Source organism: Schistocerca serialis, chromosome 8 (genome assembly GCF_023864345.2).
Source record: "Schistocerca serialis cubense isolate TAMUIC-IGC-003099 chromosome 8, iqSchSeri2.2, whole genome shotgun sequence".
NCBI lineage: Eukaryota > Metazoa > Arthropoda > Insecta > Orthoptera > Acrididae > Schistocerca > Schistocerca serialis.
The window spans coordinates 341,450,299-341,466,000 of record NC_064645.1 but is presented as its reverse complement, the minus strand read 5'-3'; the positions used below and the strand labels follow the sequence as shown (position 1 = coordinate 341,466,000).

The 15,702-nt window shown below is 35.1% G+C and overlaps 1 protein-coding gene across 1 annotated transcript in view; it reads left to right on the top strand.

The window, feature by feature from the left end:
• Positions 1 to 15,702, top strand: part of LOC126417011 (beta-galactosidase-1-like protein 2) — a 116,538-nt gene that overhangs the window by 28,989 nt on the left and 71,847 nt on the right. The window contains exons 6-7 of the mRNA XM_050084899.1: positions 773 to 920; positions 15,155 to 15,307. Of these exons, the coding sequence (XP_049940856.1) occupies positions 773 to 920; positions 15,155 to 15,307 (301 nt within the window). The remainder of the gene's footprint in view (positions 1 to 772; positions 921 to 15,154; positions 15,308 to 15,702) is intronic.

The window sequence follows — 15,702 nt, the reverse complement described above, 5'->3', positions numbered from 1 at the left end:
TCTCAGTCTATTCATTCTGTTCTGTTGTGAATTTAAAAGTGCTTCTCCCCTTACATCTGTTTCGTTTCTTCTAGTTTCTTTCTGTTTACTTCTTTCCAATTCATCGCTGCCAAAATCTCCTCCTCTTTTATGTTTTGGAATCCTGTAAAATGTTACTATTATTTAACACACAACAATTGAATTAGTTCACTGTTTGCTACCTTAAGCAATACTCTCAAATTTATTTAACTTTTTATAACATTCACATTTCTTGATCTGCTCTAACTGATTTCAAAAAGTATACTGATGCATATGTCTCATCATCACATATCTATACCATTCTGAGCTTGAAAGTATTCAAATCACAACAGGATAACAGAACATTCAAGAACGTTTCTGGAAAATTCTAGAGTCTTATGGAAAGTTCTATAAAATTATGGAAAATTCTTGAACTCTCAGGAAAATCCTATAACATTGTGTAAAATTCTCCAATGTCCTAGAAGGAGCATTTGGCCAGCCTAAGCTGCTTTGGCATTTGATTCCCAGCTGCTTCATTGACTTCAATTAGATGTCCATTAATACAATGCATGCCCTCTTTTGACACCCACTTCTTCAAATCCAACCCCTACATTTCCACATTGAAACCTGCTTCATGGATGAGGATTGGAGGGCTACCATAGCATATATTCCTCATGGGACTGTGGGGATGCATAGCAGAACTATGGCAGCATGTATGGTCAAACCACATTTCATGTATTCTAACAGATGATATGACTTTGTTTTTCTCTTTTAGTTGGAAAATGAATATGGAGGAACAGGTGCCAATGATAAAGAATATCTAGAATTTTTACGTGACCTGTACATCAGTCATGGGATTGATGGATTATTCTTCACATCTGATACCCCAGGTCGTAGTGGTGACCGTGGTGCCTTGGATGGAGGTAACTATAATATTATTTTCCTCAGTCACAGTGATTAAAATGAAATATTTGTAACTTCTCCTTTGTCATATGTGGTATGTTAATATTTAAATCCACATGAATATGGATGAACATGTATTTGTGGTAGCACATTATTTGCTGCCTACAGTACAGTGGTAGAGGCATTACACTCCCTAACTCACTTGAAACAGTAACAATTTTAACTAATCTCTGCACAATAAAGACCCATCTGGTATGTAATCAGCAGTTAAACAGATTTAACACATTGGGATGGTATTTGCCATTTGCTATACTTCCTGTTTTGAGTGAACTTAGTATCTGTGTATTAGCACACACTTCTCCTATGAGTTCCTAGGCAAAGAATTGGAAGACTGGTCTCAGTTTTTAATAGGAGGGAAAAAAGAATGCAATCAGCCCTGAAGACCATGCTATAACAGAGGATTCTCTTAATCAGAGCATCTTCCTATGATAGCTTGTGTTTTTTCTTATTAAGTTTCAAAAAATTCTCTTACCAAAGGCAGCAGAAATTCTACCACTGGCATATTTTGTCCTGTTAGTATCCACTGTAAAGAATGAGAAATGAAAACAAACAGATCCAGAAAAATGAGTAGTCTGTACCATTTCTCTGTCTAACACACATTCATTTGTGCTCAGTACCATTTTAGTTTATGCCCTGTTTTACAAGGATAATGTATTTGACTATTAATCAGTAAGTCCTGGGTCCTGGGTTTGAACCTCACTGTTCCTTAAATTTTGAATAAAAATCATTAGCAATGGTGACTGAAGACTTCTGACATAAGACGCCAAACTCATTCTGTCAATGGTGTCATAAAAAGGGGGCAAGGAGCAGACAGTTCAGGGCACTCTCCTAGCCTTGAGATGGGAAACTGCTCCTAAAATGTGGAAGAATTAGCAATGACCAGTGACATGAGGATGAAGAAGGTAGTGGAAACCACTGCATTAAGGACACATACTGGGTATCCACAGGATATGTAGCCTTTAATTGAAAAAGTGTCATGATGATCTCTCCATTGGCGAAACATTCTAGATTAGTTCTCCATTGGAATCTCCAAGAAGGAACTGCCAAGGAGAAGGTGAACTTAAGGAAAATATAGAATAACCAATAAAAGGGTGATGTTCTATGAGTTGTGTCATGAAATGCCAGAAGCTTGAACATGGAAGGATAGCTAGAGGTCTGAAAAGGCCTCAATCGGAATATAGTGGAGGCCAGGGAAGTAAAGTGGAGAGAAGACAAGGATTTCTGGTCAGACAAGTATAGGTTAATATCAACAGCAACAGAAAATGGTATAATGAGATTATTATTCATTATGAATAGAATAGAAGCTTTGGAAGTGTGTTGTTGCAAAGAATGCTGATGACTAGATGGGTAGATCACAAAACTAATGGGGAGGTACTGAATAGAATTGGGGAGAAAAGAAATTTGTGGCACAACCTGACTAGAAGGGATCAGTAGTTGGTAGGTTACTTTATGAGACATCAAGGGATCACCAATTTAGCACTGGAGGGAAATGTGGGGGAGGGGGGGGGGGAAGGGGGGGGGGAAGGTGTAAAAATCATAGAGGGAGACCATGAGATGAATACAGTAAGTAGATTCAGAAGGATGTAGGTTACAGTAGTTATTCAGAGATGAAGAAGCTAGCACAGGGTTGAGAGGCATGGATAACTGTATCAAACTAGTCTTTAGACTGAAGACCACAACATCAACAACATTTGTTATGAATAGGAAGGTAGGCCAGAGAGCGAATAGATGTGAACAGATCAATGACAGGTTTGTCCTCATCAGAATCAACAACAAATCAACAGTAACAACAATAGTTCAAGTATACATGCCAATAAAAGAGAAGAATATGAAGAGACAGAGTAAGTATAAGATGGTACTGAACAGTTAATTCAGTATGTAAAGGAAGATGAAAATTTAAGTTATGGGGGACTGGAAAGCAGTTGTAGGGGAAGGAGAAAAAGGAGAGTTATAGGAGAATATCACCTTTGTAGAGGGAATGAGAGAGAAGAAATACTAATTGAGTTTTGCAATAAATTTCAGTTACAATAACAAATACTCCATTCAAGAATCACAAGAGATGTAAACTCAACCATGATTTAATAATGATGAAGAGTAAGCTGAAGTTTAAGAGACTAGTCAGGAAGAATCAGTGCACAAAGAAGTTGGGTACTGAAGTACTAAGGATTGAAGAGACATGCTTGAAGTTCTCTGAAGCTATAGATACTGTGATAACAAATAGCTCAGTAGCCAATTCAGTTGAGGAGAAGTGGAAATGTCTAAAAAGGGCAATCACAGGAGCTGGAAAGAAAAACTTAAATACAAGGAAAGTAGCTGTGAAGAAACCTTGAATGACAGAAGAAATACTTTAATTGACTGACAAGAAGAGGAAGTACAAAAATGTTCAGGGAAACTGAAATGGTTTGGAAGGAGTGAATGAGTATTTAGACAACTCAAAACAACCTTCAGTGGTATTAAAAGCAAAAGTGGTTGTGTTAAGAGTAGAATGGGAATTCCCCTGTTAAATGCAGAGGGGGGAGGGGATGTGTGGAAATAGTACATTTAATCCCTCTGTGATGGGAAGGATCTTTCTGACGACATAGTAGAAACAATAATTAACAGGGAAATGATAGGGGATCTGATATTAGAATCAGAATTTAAAAGAGCTTTGGACATATTAAGATTAAATAAGGCAGAAGGTATAGATAACATTCCACCAGAATTTCTAAAATCATTGCGTGATCATGTTGGTGTGTAGACGGTATGAGACTAGCAATATACCATCAGACTTTTGGAAAAATATCAGCCACACAATTGCAAAGATTGCAAGAGCCAACAAGTCCTCATGCACCAAAGTTGCTGACAAGAATAATGTACACAAGAATGGAAAAGAAACTTTAGATCTGTTATACGTTGATCAGCTTGGCCTTAGGAAAGGTAAAGGTACTAGAGAGACAGGTCTGACATTGCACATGGTAATGGAAGCAAGACTGAAGAAAAATCAAAATACATCCATGAGATATGTTGACTGGTAAAAGGCATATGATAATAAAATGGTGCAAGATGTTCAGAATTCTGAGAAAAATAGAGGTAAGTTATAGGGAAAGATGGGTAACACAATACATACAAGAATGAAGAGGGAACAATAAGACTGGAAGACCAAAAATGAAGTGCTCAGGTTAAGAATAGTTTAACACAGGGACGCAGTTTTCTGCCCCTTCTGTTCAGTCTATACAGCAAAGAAGCAATGAAAGAAATAAAAGAAAAGTTGGAGAGTAGGTTTAAAATTTGAAGTGAAAGTTTATCAATGACAAGATTTGTTGATGACATTGGTATCCTCAATGAAAGTGAAGAAGAAATACTGCATCTGTTGTAGTGGTTCTGGCTGCTTTATCTCTTCATTTGTCGTCCTAAGAGTCAACGTACTTTGTTGCTACACTAGCTGACAAATGAGTTGTGGATTCCAACACTGACTACTGTAAATAACGTAGCCAACAGGTGAACAGTTGCATTTCACAGTAACTTAATTTCATTGTTCACAACCCCCTAATAATACACAGTTATATGGCCTGTGCTCTATTGCATAACTTTCGATAAGCCTCATTAATAGTTTGCAGGCAAACCTCCACATACTGATACAATGGTTTTCCGTTGAACATCTATGAGCAGTAAAATCTAACCACAAAGTTCACAGTTCTTGAAGAACAGAAAGGTATGTATTGAGCAGACACTGTCATTGTTTTTACACACAGCCTAATTGTTTAACACTTATTCCATCGTTAAGTTGAAGCATTGTTGTTGTTCTAATGCACACAGGTTTCATGTCTGAAACTCAGCCATGGACTGACTGCCTCATGACCAAACATTGGGCCCTTATATATCCTCACAATAATAGGGGCCAAAACTACACATTGTTCAAAAATTTTTTATGAAAAAAGGCGTTACAATTAAAACATGACTCATTAAAGTAACTGAATATATCAAAAAATTGTGTGTTTTTAACAGTTACTTCTACTACAAGGATTAAGCTGAATTATTTGTTTAAATGATGAAATTAACATATATAGTTTCATAAACAATACTTTTGACAAAACTGTTACCTACTTTGGAATTTATTAAGTGCTGACTTTGCTAACATGTTTTTGAATATATCCAAATAAGTCCTTTAAGAATACTGTTAGTTTTTCCTCCAAATGTTTGTAATTAGTACAGAATTTATATTTGTTTATATGTCAGCAATAGAATTTAAGTTATGAAACAATTACTGATTTCACCCTATAACAAAAGATATGAACTAGGAATAGCCAAAATAAATTAGAAAACCAATTACATACATAAAACTATTCACAAAATTAGATCTGGTGTTATATTCTTTAAAACTGAGGGCCAAACTTTCTCTTTTATGAAGATGCAGATTATAATCATGTATGTTAATGGTACTTAATTCAAAATTGAATAAAAGAGTTTTAAGGGGGCAGATGAAATGGGGAAGTAAAAATATCCCATCTTGCTTCATCACATTGTTAAATAGAATGAATAGTCTAATGAGTACAGAATAAAGATTGAGAGTAAATTGAAGAAAGACAAAAATAATAATGGCAGCTGAAGTGAGAAAAGCAAGAAACTTAACCCCAGAAATGGGGAACATGAAGTAAATGAGGTTAAGGAATTCTGCTATCTAGGCAGCAAAATAACTCATGATGAATGGAGCAAGGAGGACATACAAAGCAGACTAGCACTGGCAAAAAAGGCATACCGGCTAAGGGAAGTCTGCTAGTATCAAACGGAGGCCTTAATCTGAGGAACAAATTCCTGAGAATGTATGTTTGGAGAACAGCATTGCATCGCAGCAAAGTAAGGACTGTGGGAAAATCATAACAGAAGAGAACTGCAGCATTTGAGATGTGCTACAGAAGACTGCTGAAAAGTAGGTGGACTGATAAGGTAGACAGAGACTGGAATACATCCAGCAGATAATTGAGGACAGAGACTGCAGAAAAGGTTGAAAGAGGAGAGGAATTCATAGTGGGTGACATCAAACTAGTTAGGGGACCAATGACTCAAAAAAGAAAAAAAAGTAATTTTGATGTGTTGCATATACTCTTGCAAACAAGCAGTGGAAGAAATAAAAGTAACTATTCACTGTCTGGTAGAGCTATCAAATGGTCGTCCGACACTTAACATGTTCACTGTGTTGCATGCTGGGTGATGAGGATGTTTCACCACCAGGCCATAGCACTAGGTGTGAGGATCTGCTGCGGCCATCTTTGACAACACAGCATAAATTATAAGAATGTACTGTGCCTGCCTTGTGGCAATCAGAGTGTTAAACAAAAATGAACTCATGGTTAAGCTGAGCTGCAGCACAGAGGAGAAATACTAATTGAGTTCTGCAATACATTTCACTTAGTGATAATGGATACTCTGTTCAACAATCAAGAGAGGAGGAGACATTCTTGGAAAAGGCTGAGGCTATGTGAAGATTCCAATATGATTACATCATGGTCAGGCCAAGATTTTAAAATTAGATATTAGATTGTAAGGCATATCCAGGAGCAGATGTAGACTGAAGTTAAGAGACGAGTCAGGAAGTGTACAAAGAAGTGGAGTATGGAATTACTAAGGAATGAACAGACATGCTTGAAGTTCATTGAGGCTGTGTGTGTGTGTGTGTGTGTGTGTGTGTGTGTGTGTGTGTGTGTGTGTGTGTGTATGTGTGTGTGTGTGTAGCCCTTTTCTCTGAGGAAGGACATTACCTAAAAGCTTAGCTACAAGTTCAGTCTTGGTTTTGAGCCTGTCAATGACTCAGTGTCTCAGCTATATGCTGAAAGGTTACATTTAGTCCTTCCACTCTTTCTATTCCATGTAGGGTTTGTGAATATTGCATTAATAGTCTTACAGACAGGTTTACAGGCAGTTGTTCTGTGACCTAGACTGTTAGCTGACAAAAGCAAAAAACTAATTTTTTTGAACATAATAAGAGAGAATGGGTGGCATTCAGTCAGCATCTGTACCTGATGTAAAAACAAAAAACCTCCACCTCTACAATCTGCTTTGTATGTGACTATGTGACCTGGCACCCACTAATTTCCCAACAAGAATATCAAGTTGATTATGAATGATGGCAATTTCTCCAAATTGAAGTATTAGATGAATACCAATTCTTGGCTCTTCAGGAAACTAGATACACTGATGAAAATGTCATAGAATTAGAGGGATGTAGGATTCTCGAAGGAAATTAAGGCAGGAATCTCATGGTAACAGGCATTCCACATCTAGGAACAAGGTTTATCATGAACAGAACAATAGTAATTTTTATTCCCCATGTGAAAGGCTCTCAGTTCTTACTCTGCAATGTACAAATGAGGCTTACACCTTAATAAAATGTCATGCTTCAATAAATGTGGGCAATAAAAGGAATCAGATAAAGCTGAAAGCCTCTGGGAGTTACAGGGATACAAACTATCAAAGTTTTCATTGAAGAATGTTAAAATTTTGTAAGGGAGGGTGAAAAAGAAAGAAAGTTCAGGAAAACTGTTGGAGACTATACCGGAAAAAATTGATAATAATAATAATAATGATAATAATAATATGGGGAAAGATTAATAGATCTGTGCAGAGGCATCAACCTCAAGATAATGGCCACAAATTTTAAGGAACCCAGAACACTCAGAGAGCACCTAATACAAACCTAGGTGAATATTACCTTGACCATGCAGCTATATCTTTTAACAATAAAAAGAAATCATGAAATAAAAGTTAGAAAGGGTGTGAACATTGAAACAGATCACTATGTAGCTACAATAAAAATTAAATTTATTCCCCCAACAAGGATTCCCAGACAAGGACACAGCATTCATAAAATATATACAGAAACTTTGAAAGTGAAGAAACAAGCCTTTCAGAAGGGGCTAAATGTAGACTTGGAAGACTGAGGATAAATTAAAATAAAATTAGTGAAAACAGCCCTGAATGAAGCACCACTCAAAAGACACAGATGGTGGAATGACAGTCTGAAAAAGCATAACTGTGTATAAAACTGGCAGAAATGGTACTCCGTAATAGAAATGATGTCTTCATCAGCTTTAAACAAGATATGAAAAGTGATAAGAGCAGTCAAAAGGAAGTTAGAAAGAAACCGGCTATAACTAATTGAAGAAGACTTTCAAAAGAACAGTACTACAAACTTTCATAAAACTTCCCAATAAGGTCTCCAAACATACCAACCACCTACCTTGTGCTCCAAGTATGAAGATAGAAAATTAGCCCTAAGCAACAAACAAAACTGTGAACCATTAGCAAGCTATTTCAATAAGTTGTTAAATTGTGAGAAACCAAGGGAAAACTTTTCAGAACAAAATCTAAGATATACTCACACAAACTCAGAACCACCCAGTATGGATGAAATCCAGAATATCATTCAAGATGTGAAGAATGACAAGGCCTCAGGGGAAGATTCAGTTGCTGCTGATATGTGGAAAGTTCAGGTGTGGGAACAGACAAGCAGCTACATAGAGTCTTTCAAAAAGTCTGGGAAACAGAAACTAAAATAGGAGTTTGCAAACAAAATTAATTCACTCAGTCCACAAAAGAGGAGGTAAAATTGACCCCAACAACTATAGAGGGATATCACTTCTTCCAGTGACTTATAAAATTCTTTCAAAAGCATTACAAAAGGGGGTAGATCAGCAATTAGGAGAGTACCAAGCAGGATTTTAAAAAAGGATAAACCTGTGTGCAACAAATATTAAATCAGAAATTCATAATAAGGTACAGAAGAATGAGACCTAAAAGCTTTTATATAACATAAAACTTTGAACATAGCTGCTAAGGTTCAGTGACCGTGTCACAATTATATTGTAACAAATAAGCCCTCGGTCACAAATATAAAGTCAAAATTGACCTGGTTTCGACGCTACTATGAGCGTCGTTTTCAGAATTAGACTAACTGTACTAAAACATTAGGTATATAGTACATTAATAAAATTAAAGTTAGTACTGACTTGAAAAAATGCAGTACTTACAAGTCACATATTAAAAAAGATCTCAGCCGGAAAGGCGATGTCATGAACACTTGTCAGATGGTGAGCCGCTAAGGGCTGCTTGTACTGTGGACAAGGGTTGCAACAAGACTTGTCAGTACAAACTTTAATTTTATTAATGTACTATACACCTAATGTTTTAGTACAGTTAGTCTAATTCTGAAGACGACGCTCATAGTAATGTCGAAACCAGGTCAATTTTGACTTAATATTTGTGACCGAGGGCTTATTTGTTACAATATTTTATATAACATTTGTAGACTTCAAAAAAGCATATGATTCAACTGACAGGAAACATTATTCATCACCTTAAGAGAGTTTGAAGCTGACAACATATCAGTGGCAACTATGAAAATAGACTAACAAATACAAAATGCAAAATCAAATTGTTAGACAAAACCTCCAAGGCTTTTGAGATCAAAACTGGCTTAAGGCAGGGAGATGGACTGTCACCATTGCTGGTTAATTGTGTGTCAGAAAACGTAGTCATGGGATGGAGGAAAAGAACAGAAGAAGAAGGAATTTGAATAATCACAGTTGGGGCAAAAGGGGATGATCAGGATTTTGATTATCTGGCTTTTGCAGATGATCTTGCCATCTTTGATGAATCTGTAGCAGATGCAACAATGCAGATAAATCTCCTACAAAACACAGCTTCAAAAGCAGGCCCACATATATCTTTTGAAAAAACAGAGTACATGACAGATGTGAAGGATGCACCGAAATATATGGAAAATGGTTATGATAGAATAAAAAAGGCTACAAAATTTAAACATGTAGGTGAAGTAATACAACCAAGTGCTTTACACAAAGAAGCTAACCTAGCAAGGTGTAATCTTACCCTCCCACACATCACCATTGAAATTCTTATTCCGTGCACAAATTTTGAAAGCTTAAAGAGCTGTAACATATACAAAAGAATAACTTTTTGTTTATCTTCATTGTCTCATTGTTGTTGTTGATGGATCAAAGTCTTGTCTAGGGGTACATTCTTGCAGCTGAAATTTTTATTTTGTCGGTTCTTGATGAATAAATAACTGATGAAGATTTTCCTGCATTATGTTAGAATTTTATTCTTTGTCATATCTTTCAATGTCACACCATTTTTACATTTTACACATTAAAAAAAACAATCAATAATTACATTGTTGGTGACAAACTTAGAAAACCTCTACTTCCATCAGAGGCATGCCCACCACTACTTACATTCTGCCTGTCTCACATTATTCCAAAGAGTTTACAAAGCAAAATAGTTTAAAAACTTTCTTTACCAAAAAGAATCTTCGCCAAATTATATCATTATTTTATAAATAAATCCAGAAATAAATTTAATAATTTGAGTTAGATTGTAGAATTAATAGTATGAATTTTAAGTATACCAGAAATTTCATAATTTCAAATATTTTTGAAACAAGAGTAATTTTAACTCTTAGTACATATCCGTTGTAGCACATTAATTTCTTTTTTATACATTTTAACCTGAAATATAATACATCATATACAAAATCATATGAATTCTTTTAATGAAACAGCAGAGATAATTTTAACCTATGCAAGAATCGATATGTGGTACCAGTTATCTCTATATACAAAAGGTAATGTTAGAGGTGGGCGACTCATTATAAAGGCCAAGGAAAATGGAGATGGTTTTTCAGCTAGCAAAAAACCTGTGCAACAAGAAATCTATTTCCATAAGTGCAAAAATTCGGCACTACAGTACCGTCATTAAACCAGAATGCCTTTTGTTAAGTATAATCAGGTGAAACAAGAAAGAAGGAAAGGATAATAATCAGGAAAATTTTGGGACCAAAATATGAGAATGGGAAATGGAAATTAAGAAGTAATAAAGAAATTTAAGAAAATAAAAAATTGCAAGTTTTTTCATGTGGTCCTTAGTAGGCCAAACAATTTAAAAAAATTGTTTGTTATTGCACTTTCCACTACAGATTAGATTAGATTAACACTTGTTCCATAGATCATGAATATGACACTTCGTAATGATGTGGAATGTGTCAGGTTAATAAAAGATGTCTGTACACGATATTACATTACACAAAATCTTGCATGACACTAATGATCAAGTAATTTTTTCCCCCTTAATTTATATCTAAAAATTCAGCCAATGAGTAGAAGGAGTTTTCATCTAGAAATTCTTTTAATTTATTTTTAAATGTTAGTTGGCTATCTGTCAGGCTTTTGATGCTGTTTGGTAGGTGACCAAAGACTTTTGTGGCAGCATAATTTACCCCTTTCTGTGCCAAAGTCAGATATAACCCTGCATAGTGAAGATAATCCTTTTCCTGGTGTTATAGCTATGCACACTTCAATTACTTTTGAACTGGGTTGGATTATTAACAACAAATTTCATAAGTGAATATATATACTGTGAGGTTACTGTGAGGATCCATAGATCCTTAAATAGATGTCTGCAGGATGACTGTGGGTGGGCTCCAGCAATTATTCTGATTACATGTTTTTGAGCAATGAATACTTTTCTACTCAACGATGAATTACCACAGAATATGATGCCATACGAAAGCAGTGAATGAAAGTAGGCATAGTAAGCTAATTTACTGAGATTCTTATCACCAAAATTTGCAATAACCCTAATAGCATACGTAGCTGAATTCAGACGTTTCAGCAGACCATCAATGTGTTGCTTCCAGTTTAACCTCTCATCGATGGACACACCTAAAAATTTTGAAAATTATACCTTAGCTACAGACTTCTGTTCAAAGTCTATATTTATTTCTGGAGTTGTGCCATTTACTGTACGGAACTGTATATACTGTGTTTTATCAAAATTTAAAGAGAGTCCGTTTGCTGAGAACCACTTAATAATTTTGTGAAAAACATCATTTACAATTACATCACTTAGTTCTTGGATGTTATTACTATACTTGTATCATCAGCAAAAAGAACTAACTTTACATCTTCATCAATGTGGAATGGTAAGTCATTAATGTATATCAAGAACAGTAAAGGACCTAAGACCGAACCCTGTGGGACCCCGCACTTGATAGCCCCCCCAGTTTGAGGAATGAGCTGTTGTTTTAACATTACATGAACCACTTATTTCAACTTTCTGCATTCTTCCAGTTAAGTATGAATTAAACCATTTGTGCACTGTCCCACTCAAACCATAATGATTTAGCTTATCTAAAATAATTCCATGATTTATGCAATCAAAGGACTTTGAGAGATCACAAAAAATACCAATGGGTGATGTCCGGTTATTCAGAGCATTTAATATTTGATCAGTGAAAGCGTATATAGCATTTTCTGTTGAAAAGCCTTTCTGAAAACCAAACTGACATTTTGTTAGTACTTTATTTTTACAAATATGTATTCAAATACATTACTTTCTCAAAAATTTTTGATAGAGCTGTCAGAAGAGAGATTGGGCAGTAGTTGTTGACATCTGATGTATCCCCCTTTTTATGCAATGGTTTTCCAATGGCATATTTCAGTCTATCGGAGAAAACACCCTGCTCCAAAAAGCTATTACATACGTGGCTGAGAATACTACTTGTCTGTGGGGAACAAGCTTTAAGTAACTTTCTGTAAATGCCATCAATTCTGTAAGAGCTTTTCCTTTTCAGTGATTTTATTATTTTACTGATTTCAGAGGGAGAGGTTGGTGGAATTACAGTTGTATCAAACTGCACAGGTATGGCCTCTTCTATTAGTAGCCTTACCTCTTCTAGTGAAGATCTAGATCCTATTTTCTCCACAACATTTAAACAATGATTATTGAAAATATTTTCAATTTCTGATTGTTTGTTAGTGCACTTGTCATTCAGTTTTATGGCACTAAAGTCTTCCTGTGATCTTGGCTGCCCTGTTTCCCTTTCAATAATATTCCAAATTGCTTTAATTTTATTATCAGAGTTACTGATCTCAGGCATGATACTCATGCTTCTGGACTTTTTAATAACTTTTCTTAGTACCGAACAATAGTTTTTATAATATTGAACAATTTTGGGGTCAGTACAATAGGTTTTCATCAGTGAATAGCTTTGAAAATGGATAAAACTCACTGTACAATTACTTACAAAACTTTTCTGACAAGACACTTAATTTTTAACAGCCTTATTCTTCCAACACTGGCAGATTTATCACTGAAGTGAAACATTCTGAAAATCTATCGTAACAGCTACTGAAACATTATTTTGCTGGAAACTGCATTGATTAAAAGAATTTCTCTGGACAAATGATCCATTGCAACTTTTTTACAGGTCTTCTGCTAAAAATTAGTTAAAATTTCTATAGTGGAGTTAAATCATCAAATACATACATAAATGAATGAAACTCATCTTCTCCTCATGCCAAGTTATCAAGAATTACATAATCTCTTTCAAATTTTTCTTACTATGATGAACTAACAGCAACTATAATGAAGTTGGTGGTACTTATATTTGCTGAAGTGCCGGATTCTGGACAGACTCACTTCCATTCCTACTGTATCTAAGATTTCTTCCTGTGCAACTGTGATGATGTAACATTTTCTTAGAAAACACTACTGCTAGGGTAGAACAGCAAAACTAAGATTATAAGAAATCTGATGTCCATACTGAATAATCTATATCTATACTACCATATAAGGCAAGATGTAATTTGAAGTTATAACCAAAACTCTTGAGAAATTGTTGACCAGTTTACTTCAGATTTTTACATGAAGAAAATATTCAGATGGACTACTATCTTCTTTGATCTCTGAAAATGGTGGGATGGCATATCACACTGTTAGCTAGCATCAAAGACACATTCATATAAAATGTCTCCTCAAGTATCTGACTGGTTCAAAACGTACTTGTCATTAAGTATCTAGTACATAATGCTATATATTGAGTTTTCATTAATGGTAAAGGAAATGTTCACTGTACACCAAGGAGGAATGGGAAACCAATAATATTGTCAATTAAGTCTCATCAGGCAGCATGAACAGTGTTAGGCAATCTGATTATTCAATGGCATTTTCTCCATTATCTCAAGTATCTCAGTGCCAAATGCAAGCAAGGACGTCCATATTTACTTAAAATTTATTTTCATCTTGTACAAAAAAGGGGAGAATATTAATTTATGAACAAATATAAGGCTGTGCATAAATGAAAGAAAAAGTGTATCCAACATTTCATAGAAAGTGTCTCAAACGTGTCCATGGCTGTTCTTAACTTGGCTTAAAAAAATGAAGTCTACAAAACTGCACTACATAATGCCTAAGAGACAACAGAAGAGTTGAGGTTGGGAGTCAATGGACAGAAGTCTTGTGATTGATAAAGCTAAATATATTTGAAAATTACAACTATTATGTTTTTTTCTGAGAAATTTCTTATTTGTGTAGGAGTCTGGCAAAATAAAATGAATAAATTCTTGTTTCTGGTGACAATACTGATACAGTAACAATAATTTATCTTACTTTTTACATTTTATGACATACTGGTAACAATATGAGCCTTTCACAATGCATGTTACACAACATAATGGGAACTGTTGCAGCATATGCTTTTAGTTATGATTTTATTCTTTTTTTTATCATTACATAGGTAGTTACTTGGTAGATTTTATAGATACAACAATGATTTTTAGTTTCCTCTTTTTATCTACTGACAGATGATCACTGGCTCATCAAAACAAGTCAAAAATGCATTATGAAAAGCTCATCTGATTCTACCATAAAAACATAAAAAAAGTTAAATAATTTTATGAGTCAGTCACTTAATCTCCAGATACAGTATATCATTTTTTCCGTAGTAACACTAAACAGGTTTTGTGTTAGTCACCAGCATTGTTCATTGTATAGGGATGTTATGACACTGTAAATGATGGAAGGAGTAAGCTGAGGTGTTGAGCAGTAGACAGGCCCATAAACAAGGTTGAAAACTTTACTGAGCTCTTGAGCTATAGTGTTCAGAACAATGTGCATGGTCAGGACAACGTAGCCATCGGTGTATGTGAGTATGATTATGTAAGTTATCTGTGAAGAAGTAAACTGTCCAAAAGCACAGCAATGTTTCAGTGCCAATTGGCTGCCCAGTGTCCCAGCAACATAATTAGTGGTTACTTTTACTTATTCCATTATTTATATGCTTATTTGTGTACTTTCCAGTGTCATATGAATCCTGTAAATAAACGTTTAAGCAAAGTAGTGTATTAATTCATTGTGCTGGCAGTGTTACAGACAGCAAACTTCAAGTTCTTCCCAGAGGTTCAGCTTAATGTGCTGAGAGAATTACAGCCAGATAAACCAGCAATGGTCATGGAATACTGGGCAGGATGGTATGACCACTGGATGAACGGCAGACATGCAAGTACTTCAGCAGCACGTATGTGTTCAAATTTCAACCTGTAACATATAATAAAATATTTTAATTCAGGTTATTATAGAGAAAACAATGGATTGTGATGAATGTGTGCAAAAATATTTAACAGGAATTTAGCAAGGACATTTTCCTTCATGGAAATCCTATGTTCTAATATATAAACAATTCATTAACAAACAGCATGAAACTATTTTGCTGTTTTCTGGTGTGAAAGGGGTAATATAGTTACTGACAGATTTCATGTGGATTCAAGTTTAGCTTTAATGTCATTCCAGTGACACTAAATATATGGAAATTTTCAGCTAGTACTAAAAATGGACAAAAGACAGATTGCTACTTACTGTAAAGAAAGCACATCAGGTGCAGTTAAAAGGCACTCACATAAAGCTTTTGGCCAC